The sequence below is a fragment of the Physella acuta genome, unplaced genomic scaffold, assembly GCF_028476545.2.
Source record: "Physella acuta isolate Inbredline_101_S28 unplaced genomic scaffold, ASM2847654v3 ptg000918l, whole genome shotgun sequence".
NCBI classification, from domain to species: Eukaryota; Metazoa; Mollusca; class Gastropoda; family Physidae; genus Physella; species Physella acuta.
Window position 1 is genome coordinate 375755 of NW_026732435.1, and position 17196 is coordinate 392950.

The 17196-nt window shown below is 41.3% G+C and overlaps 1 protein-coding gene across 1 annotated transcript; it reads left to right on the plus strand.

Moving 5' to 3' along the window:
* Positions 1-279: 279 nt before the first annotated feature.
* LOC131953373 (uncharacterized protein F54H12.2-like) lies at positions 280-1590 on the plus strand. The gene has a single exon (XM_059316535.1). The coding sequence runs from the start codon at positions 280-282 to the stop codon at positions 1588-1590; it is 1311 nt and encodes a 436-aa protein (XP_059172518.1).
* The last annotated feature ends 15606 nt before the right edge of the window (positions 1591-17196 follow it).

Sequence of the window (17196 nt, forward strand, 5' to 3'; positions counted from 1 at the left end):
GCATGTTGCAAACGATGCACTAGCGGGAAGAAACATTGGAGAATCGTTCAAAGAACACACCAAGGAAGCTGGACATCGTTTATTACAAGGCGCCGTTGATCACCTGGGACAAAACCAAAGAGGAAGCGAGTTGAGAAGAAAGCGTGCGCTGTCGAGACCACCAGGTGAACCCTTTGAAAAACGAATAAAACTAGCTTACAGAGCAAGTCACAACCATTCGAAGGCGTGTGCTAAGCGTAAGAAGGTGCATCCCAAGTATTCAGATATATTTGCTTAACCATGGCTCTTATTCACCCAAGTTCATGTGAGTGCTTACATTCTGGATTGGATTTATTAAGTACACCCCCGACACAAACTGCCGTCGAAGAGGGTCAATTTGTTGAAATACATCCCCTAGCCTCCTTGGCACAAAGTGCACCTATAGAATTTGCAATTTCTGACAACAGTGAAGACTATCTAGATTTGTTCAACACATATTTACACGTGCGCGCCAAGGTGACCTTAGCGAATGGTGATCCCATACCAGAGGACTCTGATGTCGCACCCATCAATTATTTTTTGCACAGTTTATTTTCACAAGTGGATATTTCTCTCAACGACACACTAATCACCGCTAGTGAGAACACCTATCCGTATCGCGCCTATCTGGAGGCTACGTTAAATTACGGGGGTGAGGCCAAGAATGGGTCTCTATCGGTCGCTCTATATGCGATGGACACACCCTATCATTTCGAGGAGTTCAAAGATGACAATAATGATGGGTATAGGATTCGCCGCACCACCGCTGCTGAAAGTCATGAGATCGATATGATGGGACGTATACACTCTGACATTTTCACCCAAGATCGCTATATGCTGAATGGGGTTGACATTAAAATTAAACTTACACCCACAAAAGACAGTTTCACTCTCTTGACAGCAGACCAAAACAAGGGGTATAAAGCGGTGATAACACACGCAACATTGGTGGTTAGAAAGGCCAGACTTAACCCGGCGATTTCTATCGCGCATGAAAAGGCTTTAACGAGAATGAATGCAAAATACCCTTTTAAACGCGTTGTTATAAAGACCTTTGCTATACCGAAAGGAATGTTAAGTCACAATCAAGACAATTTGTATATGAGTCAAACACCCACCCGATTAGTCCTCGGACTAGTCGCCTCTACAGCCTTTAATGGTAGTTACACGAAAAACCCTTTCAATTTTCAACATTTTCACTTGACGTATTTAAATGTAAGCGTTGATGGACGATCGTTATCGGGAAAACCACTGGTCATGGACTTTGATAGGAATCAAGCCATTAGAGCATTTTTCAATAGTAACCTCTCTCTGGGTATGGTTGGAAAAGATGCTGGAAATGGTATAGACTATAAACACTTTAAGAACGGCTATACCTTGTTTGCTTTTGATTTAAGCCCCAGTCTTTTGGGTGGTGAACAATTTGAATTGGCTAAATCTGGACCTGTTTCCATTGAACTTAAATTTTCACAAGTTACAACTGAACCGATTCAAGTTATTGCGTATGCTGAACTAGATTCGGTGTTAGAAATTTCGAAAACGAGACAAGTGTTGACAGATTACACCGCCTAAAGCGTCCTATAAACGAAAATGAACACAAGAGAACTACAAAGTATACTGGCCGCAGATTTATTTGTACAACGCACAAATCTCTTTGGTGTTGTAACGTGCGATCAACTACCTACGCGTATCGATAGAACGAAGCAGGCGGCGTTCAGTATAAATTTAGATTCGTCCAAGGATAAAGGCAGCCACTGGGTTGGTCTTTTTTATATGGTCTATCGCAATTTATTTATTTCGATAGTTTTGGATTACCACCGCGTGAACCCGCCATTCTGGCTTTTATAAAAAATAATTCAAACAGACCATTCGTTTACAATTCAAGAGTTTTGCAAGACATTGTAACCAACAGCTGTGGGTTAACCGCAGTTTATTTTGTTTTGAAGAAAGTTCGGGGAGCTAGCCTAAAATTTATCCTCGAACCTTTTTCAGCGTCACCGGCTAGACAATATATTAACGATCGACTTATATCACGTTTAACACTTCCACTTATTGGGACTAATTATAAACGTTTATTTCTGCGCTTTCAAGATGTCTAGTGAAGATTGGTTACTTGTGGAGAGAAGTAGTAATAAAGTGACGGAAATACGAACGACGAATGACAGTGGTTATAAAGTAGCGATCGTTAGTCAATTCATGAACAAAAACACTTTAAATCTTAGAGATCTTATGGATGGTACAGATCTTAAATTTCCTAATAATTCTGGAAATAATCTCTCTCGTGTAGCCTTTGAACGTTTACTCACCCTGAGATATGACATTTTAAAAGCGTTTGATGACTTGGAGAAAGTTGAAATAAATTCATAAAATATAAGAAGTCTTTTGTTGTGATATAAGTTGTGTGTAAGTTGTGTGTGTGTGTGTGTGTGTAAATAAACGCAAGCCATAAACACAACAAGCAAGTAGAAACCACCAGTGGGGCGAATAACCGCCCGGGTGTTGACACGTGATGTATCTCTTTATATTAAGACAAGTAGAATTCGACATCCACCAGTCCTATTCAACAAAGATTTTATACGGTCAACATGTTTAAACATAACTTTTTAAAAAAAATCGATAGTAAAGGCGCGTGAGTTGAATTAGACAATGGGGTACGGCACCTGCCTTTGTGTATGACGCGAGTAGCGGCACACAAAAGGACATGCTCACACAGACGTCAGACAAAGGGAGAATGAGATTGCAACACACAAAGGGTAGGGGGCACCACCTGCTACCACCTCTCCTACCCGCCCCCCGGGTTTCACCCGCATCATCCCCACCAACACCCCCACTGGGGGTGGGGAAATAATATTTTACTATATACTGTTAAAGCTGGACTGTCGTCCAGGTCAATAAAAACAACCAACATCTGATCAACAAGTGGACAATTGATCAGTTGGTCAACTGGTCAACAACTGGTCAGTTGGTCAACTGGTCAACAAATGTATAACTTTATTTTAACCGTTAATAAAACAACTGGTCAATTTGTCAACGACTAGGTACCCTAACCCTTAATACAAACAAATCAATAGGGGGCTCCACCTCCACCTCCACCTCTGACCAACACGTGGTCAAGTGGTCAAGTGGTCAACATACCGATCAAAACAATAACCTACTAGTCAAAACAATCAACAGGTGTTTAAAGAACAATCAACAACGGGTTAAAAATAATCAACCGGTGGTCAAAAAAGCAGGAAGAAAAATCAACAGGTGGTCGAAAATCAATCAATAACGGTCAAAATAATCAACAGGTGGTCGAAAATCAATCAATAACGGTCAAAATATGCAACAGTTGTCCCACCTTCACCTCCACCTCCACCTCCACCTACCTCCACCTCCACCTCAATAATACCCAAAGGGGACCTACTATACTACTCAGGGGTTCACTGTGGAAAATATCCATACATAAATGTCAACATTATTTCCTTGCGCCATGAAAATAAATCTCAACCCGCGTTATTTAAGTACAGTTGTACACTAGCTAGCTCATATCTTATTTTTAAACTAAACTTACCCGAACTTTCAACCGGCTGATTGGTGCGGCTGTCTGTTTAATCAGGTGCATAACATGGGCTATTATCGAATGAATAATTGAGGGTTTTTTTTTAAGATTCCCTGAAATTAGAAAAATATAAACAAAACTCAGGGCGTTATATATATGTATGCACTTACACGGAGGGACGGAGTGGCCTAAGCGGTAGTGATATAGGCTGCTAACCAGAAGATCTTTAATTCGAATCCGCATCCAAGTCAGTAGAACGTCCGTGAGTCCACTCAGCTCTGATGGGTACCTAACTCAAACCCAATATATATATATATATATATATATATATATATATATATATATATATATATATATATATATATATCACCATCATCATCTTTTACCCTAATTGGTTTACCGTATAACTCACCGCCATCCATTTCGGTCCTCAGCATTATTGGTTAGTTCTGAGACGGGCATCCCTGTCCAATCCATGTAGTAGCAGTGTCGTCTTTGCTTTCCCTTTCTTCTCCCTCCTAGCACAGTCCCTTGTAATAATATTTTGGATAGGTCGTTGGTTCTTCGGTCAAGCCCATACTAACTCAATTAATGTCTTTTAGCCAGCCTCATCCATGGGAAAAATACCGTGGGACAATAACATTATTAACATAGAGATCTACCTGCAGTATAGGAATCTAGAGTGAGTATAAAACTAACGCACCCAGTTCATATGGTTATAAAAGCAGGTGAAGTAGAGTTCATCTACCTGCTGCCCCCGGGGTACACGGCTGCCGTTCTAGTTCTCTCCCCCTGAACGTCCTCACGTCCTCCTCAGAGCTCAGTGGACACTATCCCCGACCTTCACCTTTCCCCATGGACCGTCAGGTTAAAAAAGGGACGCTAGCGGTTACCTTGGCTGAGGCTATGGCCGGGATTGTTGTAATCCTAGCATCTTACCACCACACCACACCACACCACTTAAGGGGATATCGTTAATCGTCCGGCCACCTAAATGTGAGCTACACCTCACGTCCCGTCTTCATATCTGGTTACAATTCAATGGCAGCCCTCTACTTGTCGTTTAAATTTGCCCTTTAAATGTCGATTTACGTGTGGTAAAAATGTGACGCTGGCCCGTAAATATGGTTATAGTTAAACTAAACACCAGCTCTTTAAATATGTTTAAATTTAAATTTGAACCATTTTAATGCGGCGTACAGAAAATTCCAGCCTTTTAACTGTGGCATCTCTTCGTGGTGGGGGGGGGGGGGGCGGATATTGCCCCCCCCCCCACACACACACACATACCATTCGAGCACGTGCACATCCCCACCCTTCACACCCCTCCCCTCACTAATGAAATAGAAAAATATATTTAATAGAAAATATAAACTTTTACCAGTGTCCGACTCCCCCCCCCCCCTCTCCCGGATAAACACTGAATTAAATGTCATCCTGTGTAATGTGGATAACTCTTTTCTAACACCAACCCTTCCTCTCTTTCTTGTTTCAACTTCAGATCAGACGGTGCATGGGACAAAAGGAAAGGAGCTTACATTTCATCAAACGGACTGACACGGTTACATCACTAGACGGATAAAACCTTCTCACCTGATCATCTGATACCGTCTTCACCTGTCTGATCTAGCCTCACCTGTCTGATCTAGCCTCACCTGTCTGATCTAGCCTCACCTTTCTGATCTAGTCTTACCTGTCTGATCTAGTCCCACCTGTCTGATCTAGCCTCACCTGTCTGATCTAGCCTCACTTGTCTGATCTAGCCTCACCTGTGTGATCTAGTCTTACCTGTCTGATCTAGCCTCACCTGTCTGATCTAGTCTTACCTGTCGGGTCTGGGCTTGTTAGCTCGTCACGTCGCCCTCGCAGTACTTGAACCCACGGTCGTTAAACTGGGAGGGAGGGGCTACGTGCGTGTGGGGGGGGGGGCAGTAACGGTAATCATGGGACTGTAAACAAGAAATAAAAGTCAAAAGAATTGCAACTTCTGTTTAAATTTATAGGTGCGTTGAAGAAAATAGCGTGTGGGAAAAGTATGTTGACCAGACTAGCCCTTCTGATGCCGGGATCTCTGAAACAGATGAACTCTAATTCATCTGCCCCATGTGTCTTGGACACGAACGTGAAATGATGATTTTATCGACATCGACATCGCTTAAATATCTTCAATCATCGTTGGTCTTGGATGGATTAAAGTATTAGAATATTATCGTGCGTATTTCTCTAAATTTATGAGTTAAAAAAATTGCTATTGAAAGTGTTGGGAAATAATTTTCATTTTTCAAATTATAGTAATAATTGTCGGCATGTTCATTCAACGCAAGTTTTAAAAAAATATCATCTTTTACAAAAATTCTAATTATGTCTTTATTTAGTCCTATAGCACTTACTTCCCTTTGATAAATTAGGAAAACACAATTACTTCCCTTTATAAAACCATTGCATTTTGTGAAAAAGAATTTACGTTTTAATTACTTTGTTTTGGTGTTGGGAAAAAATAATAATTACATAATTAGCGGGGATTGATCAAGTGCAAATGTTGTAGGTATTTTACGGATAAGCTTGGAGTATTATAAATGTTCATCAAATTGAAACAGGCGCGTTCGTTTAAGTGAGTGCAAAAGACTATGAATAATTTGGGGTACTATAGTCGTTCATTAAGCTGAAACAGGTGATTCCGCCCCGGGCGTTTATGTTCGCGTTAGTGTTTTTATTGTGTTTAGGTGGGTTTGCGTTAGTGGTTGCGTTTTGATTTGGTTCGTTTTTGTTCTTTCTTTTTTCGTTTTTGTTTGTGTTTTTTTGTTTGGGTTTGAATTTGTGTTTTTGGTTGGTTTTGCGTTTGGATTTGGTTTGTTTTCGTTTGCTTTTTGGTTGTTTTTTCTTTGTGTTTGTATTAGTGTTTGTGGTTGTGGTTGGGTTTGTTGTTAGGTTTTCGTTTTATTTTGTATTTGTAATTGTGTTCGCGTTATGTATGTGTTTTGTTGTTTTGGTTGGTTGTGGTTTGGGTGGGCAATGCCGGGTTTATGATGATTACTTAACACACAGGTAATGGTCTTTAACAGAAAGGTTTTTCACAGAAGCCAGAGCAGGGCCTGGCCGGGGCGGCTAGTATCTAATATATTAAGCTCAATTCTGTAACGCATATGTTTGTCGTTGGTCTTGGATGGATTAAAGTGTTAGAATATTATCGTGCGCATTTCTCTAAATTTATGAGTTAAAAAATTACTATTGAAAGTGTTGGGAAATAATTTTCATTTTTCAAATTATAGTAATGATTGTCGGCATGTTCATTCAACAAAAGTTTTAAAAAAATATCATCTTTTACAAAAATTCTAATTATGTCTTTATTTAGTCCTATAGCACTTACTTCCCTTTGATAAATTAGGAAAACACAATTACTTCCCTTTATAAAACCATTGCATTTTGTGGAAAAGAATTTACTTTTTAATTACTTTGTTTTGGTGTTGGGAAAAAAAATAATTACATAATTAGCGGGGATTGATCAAGTGCAAATGTTGTAGGTATTTTACGGATAAGCTTGGAGTATTAAAATTGTTCATTAAATTGAAACAGGCGCGTTCGTTTAAGTGAGTGCAAAAGACTGTGAATAAGTTGGGATACTATAGTCGTTCATTAAGATAAAACAGGTGATTCCGCCCCGGGCGTTTATGTTCGAGTTAGTGTTTTCTTTGTGTTTAGGTGGGTTTGCGTTAGTGGTTGCGTTTTGATTTGGTTCGTTTTTGTTCTTTCTTTTTTCGTTTTTGTTTGTGTTTTTTTGTTTGGGTTTGTATTTGTGTTTTTGGTTGGTTTTGCGTTTGGATTTGGTTTGTTTTCGTTTGCTTTTTTGTTTGTTTTTTCTTTGTGTTTGTATTGGTGTTTTTGGTTGTGGTTGGGTTTGTTGTTAGGTTTTTGTTTTCTTTTGTATTTGTAATTGTGTTAGCGTTATGTTTGCGTTTTGTTGTTTTGGTTGGTTATGGTTTGGGTGGGCAATGCCGGGTTTATGATGATTACTAAACACACAGGTAATGGTCTTTAACAGAAAGGTTTTTCACAGAAGCCAGAGCAGGGCCTGGCCGGGACGGCTAGTATATATATATATATATATATATATATATATATATATATATATATATATATATATATATATATATATATATATATATATATATATATATATATATATATATATATATATATATATATATATATATATATATATATATATATATATATATATATATATATATATATATATATAAGGAGGGGAGTTCGGATTGAAGGGGGTGTGGAGGGGGGGTGTTACCAGAGTTTCTTCCAGGCATCTCTTCCGGGGGGCTAAGACCCCCCCCCCACCCCCGAATTTTTTTTACCGCCAGTGTCCGCCCCCCCCCCCCCCCCCCGAAGAAAGTTTACCGCCCCCCCCCCCCCCCCCCCCGGAGAAAAAGGTCTGGAAGAAACACTGGGTGTTACGATTGCCTGGCAAAATGTACTTACTCCGTTATCTCCTGGTTTTTAATCTCTCTTAACCAACCAGTTACTTTCTTTTAAATGTACGTATGAAGTGTAATCAAGTGCTCCTGTTTTATAGGCCAAGGACTGGGGCATGTAGATATTGTATTCTCAAGACGCACGTCGCTGTGTAGGACTTTGTGTAGGTCCTTGTGTAGGTCCTTGTGTATGTCCTTGTGTAGGTCCTCTTGTGTTTTGAACTGGATAACCGATAATTTAACTGTTGCATTTGTACATAGGGAACATCCCATGTGAAACTTGGCCATAGCACTCGTTGCTGTAATCACATGTTCCTGTGTGTGCGATAGATACGTGGGCCAGATGAAGTAGAGTTCACCTGATTCAATGACCTCAGGGATAATGTTGTCAGCACTATCCCCAGCTGCCTTTGTTTCTCTATCATAAGTTACCTACTCATCAGAGCTGGATGGATTCAGGGACGTTCTACGGATTTGAACCTGGGATTCGAACTCGAGACTTTCGGGATAGCAGTCTAGCGTTCTACCGCTAGATTTTGCCTTCTCCCGGTGGTGTAGAATACAATACCAAAACATTTATTTAGCATTTATAAAGTGAATGTAATTGTTCCCACGTTTTCTTTAACTTGCTTTCGTCTCTGTCTTTCCAATCAAATCTTGCGATCGAAATTTCTGGCACTTCCCAGTTAGCTAGCGCGCTGAAATTTTCAGGGAAGCATTGTTTTGGATGACAATAGAATATTCAATTGTTATTATTACTAAATTGATCCATGGAAACATTTTATGAGCATTTTAGACCGCTATATATTCTATATATATATATATAATTCTCTTCTGGGAGCCGTTAGAAAACAAGCTGCAAAGCGCGCCTTACAGTCCCCTCTCTTCCTCTCTATCGCTACCACCCCCCCCCCCCCCCCACCCCCTCACATGGTATGGTGAGCTGTGGTTCACGCTGTTTACATTTTACAATCATAGAGACGGGTTTGGTGACGGCTATTAGGGGCAGATAATTTAGTTTGAAACGATTTTAAACTTAGAGGAGGTAAGTAAGAGGAGGCTGCTTTCACGTGGGGAGGGGGGAAGGGGGGTTTAGTGTTTTTAAGCAAATATTTTCAGTGGCAGCATTGGTACTGTCGAATTCACAAATTATAAATCACTGAAAAGTAGAAAAAAAAAACAACTAAATAGCGGGTCGGCTCGTATATATAATTCTCCTCTGCGAGCCGTTAGAAAACAAGCTGCAAGCGCCTCCTTACAGTCCCCTCTCTTTCTCTCTATCACTATCACTACCACCCTACCCCACCCCCACATGGTCTGCTGAGCTGTGGTAACGTTAATGTTTACAAACCGTAAAGCCAGGTTTAGTGACGGCTATTAGGGGCAGATAATTAAGTTTGAACTGACTTTAAACTTACAGGAGGTAACTAAGAGGAGGCTGCTTTCACGGGGGGGGGGGTGTAAGGTCGAGGTTAGGGGAAAGGAGGGGGGTTAGTGTTTTAAAGCAAATATTTTCAGTGGCAGCATTGGTACTGTCGAATTCACAAATTATGAATTACTGAAAGTAGAAAATAAATCAACTAAATAGCGGCGTATGATACGCCGCGGGTTGGCTCGTTGTAGTAAAAACGTGGGGGAAAAAGGGACTTAACCCAGTAACTGTAATTTGTGTACAAACAACCGTAACAACTGGTGGCCAGTATGGGGGGGACGATATGGTTGAGTGGTTGGGCACACGATTGCTATCCCACTCGTCACGGGTTCAAATCTATGAGTTCTAGTAATTAACGTATTCACACAACGTGTTTTTTACGAGTTGTCTTTTTACGAGTTGTCTTTTTACGAGTTGTCTTTTTACGAGTTGTCTTTTTACGAGTTGTCTTCGTTTACCCAAAAAAAAAGTGAAAAGATAAAATCGATAGCAAGATTTTAATGCAAACAAACAGACAAAGACTAAAAAGTAGAAAATAATAATCATTAAAAAAGTTTTTAAAAACCCACGTTTTCTGATTGAACTAAAAAGTAGAAAATAAATGCTATACATCACAATAATGCAAGCGATCACTCTACTATAAGCGATCAAAAACGTGGGGCCCGGTGATTTTCTCACAGTTTCTAATACTGTTGACTCTCTACAAGCACCCTAATAAAAGTCAATAGTATTATATAATCAATAGTAATATAACTTTTACTTCGGCGCCCCACGTTTTTCATCGCTTATAGTAGAGTGATCGCTTGCATTGTTGTGATGTATAGCATTTATTTTCTACTTTTTAGTTCAATGAGTAAACGTGGGTTTTTTTAAACTTTTTTAATGATTATTTTTTTTAGATTATGTCGACAACATCAGAAGTACACAATTCAACATGTTTATTGCGTTAGGGAGTAAAAAGTTACAGCACGCACACACAGGTTCTTTCAGGAAACTTTGTGTGGTACACAGCCCATTATCTTCTTTCCCCCCCCCCCTCGAGCACGTCCGTCGCTCCCCCTCCCCCCCCCCCCCATATCCACCCAAAGCACACATACACCAGATGAAATAGAAAAAATATATAATTTTATTTAGAAGATGTATACTTTAAACAGTGGCCCACCTCTGTAAATTTATGTGTGTCACCCCCCCCCCCCCACCCCCGAAATTTAAAGTACCCCTACCCATCTCCGTAGAAAATGTCCTATAGAAATATAGAAACACTCCGCACATAGGAAGCAGTGAGAAGGGGTGAGGTGGAGTTGACTTTGTATGTGGCTTGTATACAGTCTTTCTTCCAGGCTTTTTTCTCCGTGGGGGGGGGGTGGCACTTGAAATTTTCGGGGGGGGGGTGGTCAACATTTTTCGGGGGGGGGGGGTGGCGCACACTAGTAAAAGTGTATGTTTACTATATAAAATCCATCTCGTTCGGGGGGGAGGCCTCCCCCCGAAGAGATGCCTGGAAGAAACTCTGCTTGTAGAAGAAAGGTAACTGTGAGGGTGTTAGGAATCCCAAAGAAAGCTCAACACGATACTATTATAGAATTCTTTATTTCGCCATCTTTCGTCCTCCGGTCACAAAATACACCTCCTTGCTTTGACACTCAACCCTCAACTGCCGTCCGCATTCATCCCTACGCACCACCTTTCTCTCGCTCACAACACAGCCGCTGTCACCCGACCAGTCGCTTCCCTTGTACCCTCGTTCACTCCATACAACAACATACACGTCAACACACCCGGCCTCGCGTCTCACTACATGCTACATACACACACTCAGTGATCCGTTCCACGTATTCACCGTTCATACACATTACATCACCACATACCCTCCATCTGTCCCTAGCTGATGCAATCAGCGGAATTAACAAGAAAAAAAACCAATAACTCAACACAATATGTATATATACAAAACTACTATGTTAACAGTTTCAATGGGACTGTTAAGCGGTCCCTCCAAAGACTTGCCGTAAGTCTGTAGTACACAGAATAGACGCACCATATCAGACTTGTACTCTGTAAAATACATCTAGTACAAAACATGGCATCATGTACATATTACATTCCAGAAAATAGCTACATAGAAACCCTGTATAGAACAGTTGAAATATGTTAAAACATCACACACAAACGACAACCGATCGTTGACTCGGCACCACCCGTAGCATACTTTTGTTGGGCACAATCCACCTTCAGTCTCTGTAAGAATATCATCATTTACATTTCTCGTATATAACAATTTACAATATACATACATACGACAAAAAACCTTAACAAAAGGATACCGGTACTTGTTTTAAACTTTGGATACGACGTCTATTTTCCTCTCCTTCGGTACAACTTGTCGAAAGACGCCATGCTACATACTGTATATTGTATAACAAATGTCTTACACGTGTGTTGTCTCACCGCCGTCTTGTTGTGTGCTCCGTCCCAGATTGTGACCAGATCAAATATCACCTTACCGCTGCATTAGAATGATAGTTTTGTGGTATGGTCTCTGTCTCGATATCATTCCCGATGATTACGTCGAATGATCCCCGTTCGAATACTAAGGCTCGTACTTGTCCCGTCACATACGGTGATTTAATGTTTATCAGTGCTATCGGTAGGCGTATGACCGTGCCACCAAACACCTCTACCATTTTCCATTCACCCGTGTATTGGTGCTGTTCGACGTAGCTACTTTTTACAGCTATAGTAGAGCAACCCGTGTCTCGCACCGCCTCTACCGTATGAGCTCCCACATTCACCATTAGTGTTGGTATTTTCGGTGCGATCTGTAGTAACGGTGCTTGTTCTACTCCCTCATTATCTGGGCTACTGTTGTGGCCGTTGTAATGATTGTTATGATTTCCGTCCTGCCTCGGTCTATGTTGTTGGCTGTAATAACTGTGTGCCGCATGAGTGTTTGTGTCTCTGGGGTATTCTTGACCCGCCGCCTGGTTATTGACCCCAGCGTTTGAATTTCTATGCGGACAGTTCCTAATCATGTGACCCGGTTGTTGGCAGTTGAAACACCTCCCAACGTATCTTGTGCCGTTGGTTTGCGTTCCATATCTCCTTGGCCGTCGATTGTCATCTCTGTAGTTTCCTGCCTCTAGGCCAACGTACTCCGCTGTACCGCCTGTCGCCTTCGCATAGAAGATTGATTCATACTCTGATTCTTTGTTAGCTATTGGTCTATCCGTGTGTGCAATGATGTACTTTTGGCAGTGGTCAGTAAGGTCTTTTAGGGTGGTGGGCTTTCTTTCCTGTATGTAACTTAGTAGCTGCTTATCTACTGAATTCAATACTTTGTCTATCAAAATGAATTCAATTATATTCTCAACTTTCATCTCCACTCTAGCCGTTTCTAGCCACTTCATAAACGTGGTTTTTAGATCCAGCACGTAGTTTTTGAAGTCCTCAGCTTTAGATGGTAGTCTGTTGTGGAATTTTTTCCTATACGAGTCTTCATTATGTAAGAAGAACTCAAGGAGGGTTTCCTTTAATATTCTGTAGTCCTTCATGTCATCCTCACTCAGGCCCTGACATGCATCCAATGCCTTCCCTCCTATTAAGACAAGGAGTTGAGTTCCCCACTGCGTATCGCTCAAGCTTGTCGTCCTCGCCACTGTCTCGAATCTCCTGATATACGCATCTATGTTTTCCGAATCTTCATGAAATTTCGGCAACTTTGATAGGATATTTTGATGGCTCACGTCTATGTGTGGTATGTCTTTCATACCTTCATGCTTCATTCGTGCCAGTTCGAATTCCTGCTCCTGCTTCATCCTTTCGAGTTCTATCTTCATTTTTTCGTTCTCTATCCTTGCTTCTGTCTCCATCTTTTCTTGTTCCATCTTCATTCTTTCTCTTTCCCTTCTGCACCATCTGTCCCTCCTTTCTTCATTCTCATTCAGTCTTTTCTCCACCCACTCGTCCAACTTCTCTCCCTCGTATCCGTTGCTTCTACCCAGGCTATACATCTCTGGCAAACTAACTGGTCCCTCCATGTTTCTGTTAGATAATTTATTTAATTCACAAATTCAAAAAGTGCCACTTACAGGAGGTCTGTTGGTACGACAGGAGATAAACGTCTATTACCCAATTGTGGGTGCCGCAGCTCCACCAAATATGTGAGGGTGTTAGGAATCCCAAAGAAAGCTCAACACGATACTATTATAGAATTCTTTATTTCACCATCTTTCGTCCTCCGGTCACAAAATACACCTCCTTGCTTTGACACTCAACCCTCAACTGCCGTCCGCATTCATCCCTACACACCACCTTTCTCTCGCTCACAACACAGCCGCTGTCACCCGACCAGTCGCTTCCCTTGTACCCTCGTTCACTCCGTACAACAACATACACGTCAACACACCCGGCCTCGCGTCTCACTACATGCTACATACACACACTCAGTGATCCGTTCCACGTATTCACCGTTCATACACATTACATCACCACAGTAACAAATCTGAGTTTGTGTTTAAAAATTGTTTTTCAAGCATTTAAAATTAAAATCATGTTTAAGTTAAATACAAAATTTAGACTTTTCAGAACGATTTTGTTTTGACAAAGTGTGTGTGGGGGATGGGGGGGGGGGTAAGAAAACTGAGTAAATAATAAGGTAAAATAATACGACGTCTTTGTCAAAACAACACTGCATATTAATAATGCACAAAATAATGCATGCACTTAGACTAGCTGACGCGTGGCTTCATTTTAACCGGAAAAGTCGCAATATCACGGAGTCTAGACGCATACAACTTGCAAGGGAAGTCACTCTGAAATGTCCACACCAAGAGGTACAAAATAACAAGGTATATCCTGCACATGCCTGTTGTTTTTTTTTTTTTTTTTTTTTTTTTTTTTTTTTTTGTCTTTTTTTGACCAAAAATATACTAGTGACTTGGAGGGGGGGGGGGGGAGTCGGTCATCCATAATGACGTCAAATTTTTTTTTTTGACGATTTCAAGATTTCAAGTTACGAACGTCGCAGTATAATTAAATAAGTCTTTAGAAAATAGTTTGAAAAATATGGTGTTATATTTAATCTACATCGTACGTCCACCACCACCACCACCCCTCCCGACCACCAGACAAATTTCAAGTTCCCTTTTCCCAGTACCCTACCCCCCCCCCCCCCCCCCCACCGAAGCAAAGTTTCTGGAACAAACCCGGAATTTACGAATAACATTGTTACACTTTTTGACTCCGCCACTTGTCTAGTGGCTGTCTAATGGTGAACACTTCATAATGTACATCCATGTACGCGGGTAAATCAGGACGACCAAATTATTTTAAATGTAATTTAACTCTTATAGTTGAAGCAAGACTTACTTACAGATACAGGGTAATGGTTACAATTGGTGTTGGTACAGTAGACAGCTATTTGAAAAGCTAGGTGCTTTCCGAAAGTAAAAAATTAGGTTTGGTGTAGCTTACCATTTTGAAACTGACAGTATGAAAAGAAATATAAACAGCTGTAAAATAACATGTAACAACCACCTTTTTGGGAGGGGAGGGGGGTGTTCATAACACCCCCCCCCCCCAACACTCCAACGTCTTGACTTGAAGTTAACATGTTGTCTACAAGCGTGTTAGGATGGTCAGTTTTTATTTCTCCGTGGGGGGTGGGGAAGGGGTTCTTCGAACTTTTGGGTGGGTAGGGGAGTGAAATAAATTTTCCCGGGGGGGGGGGGGGCGGACACTGGTAAAAGTATATATTTACTTTATACATTCTATTTCGTTTCAGGGCGGGGGGGGGGCGGTAGACGTGCTTTATTTTTTGGTTGTGTGATGACAGTTTGAGAAGCATTGATTTAAACCAAGTCTTAAGTCCACACTTTCTAATGATCTGATTAAAAAGATAAGCTAAGTGAGTCATCGTGTCGTCTGTAATCAACTTTACTTAGAAAAAAAAATTGAGTGTTAACTTACAAGTAGGTTAAAGAGAGGAAATAGGCGTAATAGTAGGTGCGGCAAATCAAACGATGGTAATGTGGGGGTTAAGTTGTTTAAAAAATTAAACTGTTTGGGTTTAGTTCGAAGTTTAATGGGGATTTCAATGAGGCCCTTGATTGAGTACTGGTGTATGGGCATTTAATTTGGATTCAGGCCTAGATTCAGGCCTAGATTCAGGCCTAGGGCTATGTCATCATTAGTGTATGTTTTATAGAGGAAAATATCAAAATCTCTAGGGGCGATAAGTTTAGGGAATGTACAAACATGAGTCGGGGCTAGTGAGTTAGCCAGACTTATAAACATGGGTTGGGTCTAGTGAGTTAGCCAGACTTACAAACATGGGTCGGTCTAATGAGTTAGACTAACAAACATGGGTCGAGTCTGGTGAGTTAACCAGACTTACAAACATGGGTCAGGTCTAGTGAGTTAGCCAGACTTACAAACATGGGTTGGGTCTAGTGAGTTAGCCAGACTTACAAACATGGGTTGGGTCTAGTGAGTTAGCCAGACTTATAAACATGGGTTGGTCTAGTGAGTTAGCCAGACTTATAAACATGGGTCAGGTCTAGTGAGTTAGCCAAACTTATAAACATGGGTCGATCTAGTGAGTTAGCCAGACTTACAAACATGGGTTGGGTCTAGTGAGTTAGCCAGACTTACAAACATGGGTCAGGTCTAGTGAGTTAGCCAGACTTACAAACATGGGTTGCTCTTGTGAGTTAGCCAGACTTACAAACATGGGTCGGGTCTAGTGAGCCAGACTTACAAACATGGGTTGGTCTAGTGAGTTAACCGGACTTACTAACATGGATTGGTTTAGTGAGTTAGCCAGACTTACAAACATGGGTCGGGTCTAGTGAGCCAGACTTACAAACATGGGTTGGTCTAGTGAGTTAGCTAGACTTACAAACATGGGTTGGTCTAGTGAGTTAGCCAGACTTACAAACATGGGTTGGTCTAGTGAGTTAGCCAGACTTACAAACATGGGTCAGGTCTAGTGAGTTAGCCAGACTTACAAACATGGGTCAGGTCTAGTGAGTTAACCAGACTTACAAACATGGGTCGGTCTAGTGAGTTAGCCAGACTTATAAACATGGGTTGGTCTAGTGAGTTAGCCAGACTTACAAACATGGGTTGGTCTAGTGAGTTAGCCAGACTTACAAACATGGGTCGGGTCTAGTGAGCCAGACTTACAAACATGGGTCGGTCTAGTGAGATAGCCAGACTTACAAACATGGGTTGGTCTAGTAAGTTAGACTTATAAACAATGGGTCGGTCTAGTGAGCTCGCCAGACTTACAAACATGGGTCGGTTCTTGCCAGCCACACCTGTCTACGTCATAAAATGACGTAGTAGTAGAAAACATGATTACTACCCCGAAAATCTCAAGTTCGGTCCCCGTGCTAAAGTCCATAGATCTAGTATATTGCTGAACCCACCCAGCTAAAGTTAACCGCCTCAGTCGGATGAGCGGTGTTCAAAACACAACCTTATCATGTGTCGGGCAGTGTTTCTTCCAGACTTTTTTCTCCGGGGGGCACTTGAAATTTTCGGGGGGGGGGGGGCGGACACTGTTAAAAGTATATATTCTCTATATAAATTATATAAATTTCATTTCGTTCGGGGGGGGGGGGGCGGTAAAAAAATTTCGGGGGGGCTTTGCCCCCCCCCCCCCCCCCCCCCCCGAAGAGATGCCTGGAAGAAACTCTGGTGTCGGGCTCAATAAG

Bases quoted from the DNA above. Each gene is read 5' to 3' on its own strand.
- LOC131953373 (XM_059316535.1), top strand. From the start codon at position 280: ATGGCTCTTATTCACCCAAGTTCATGTGAGTGCTTACATTCTGGATTG.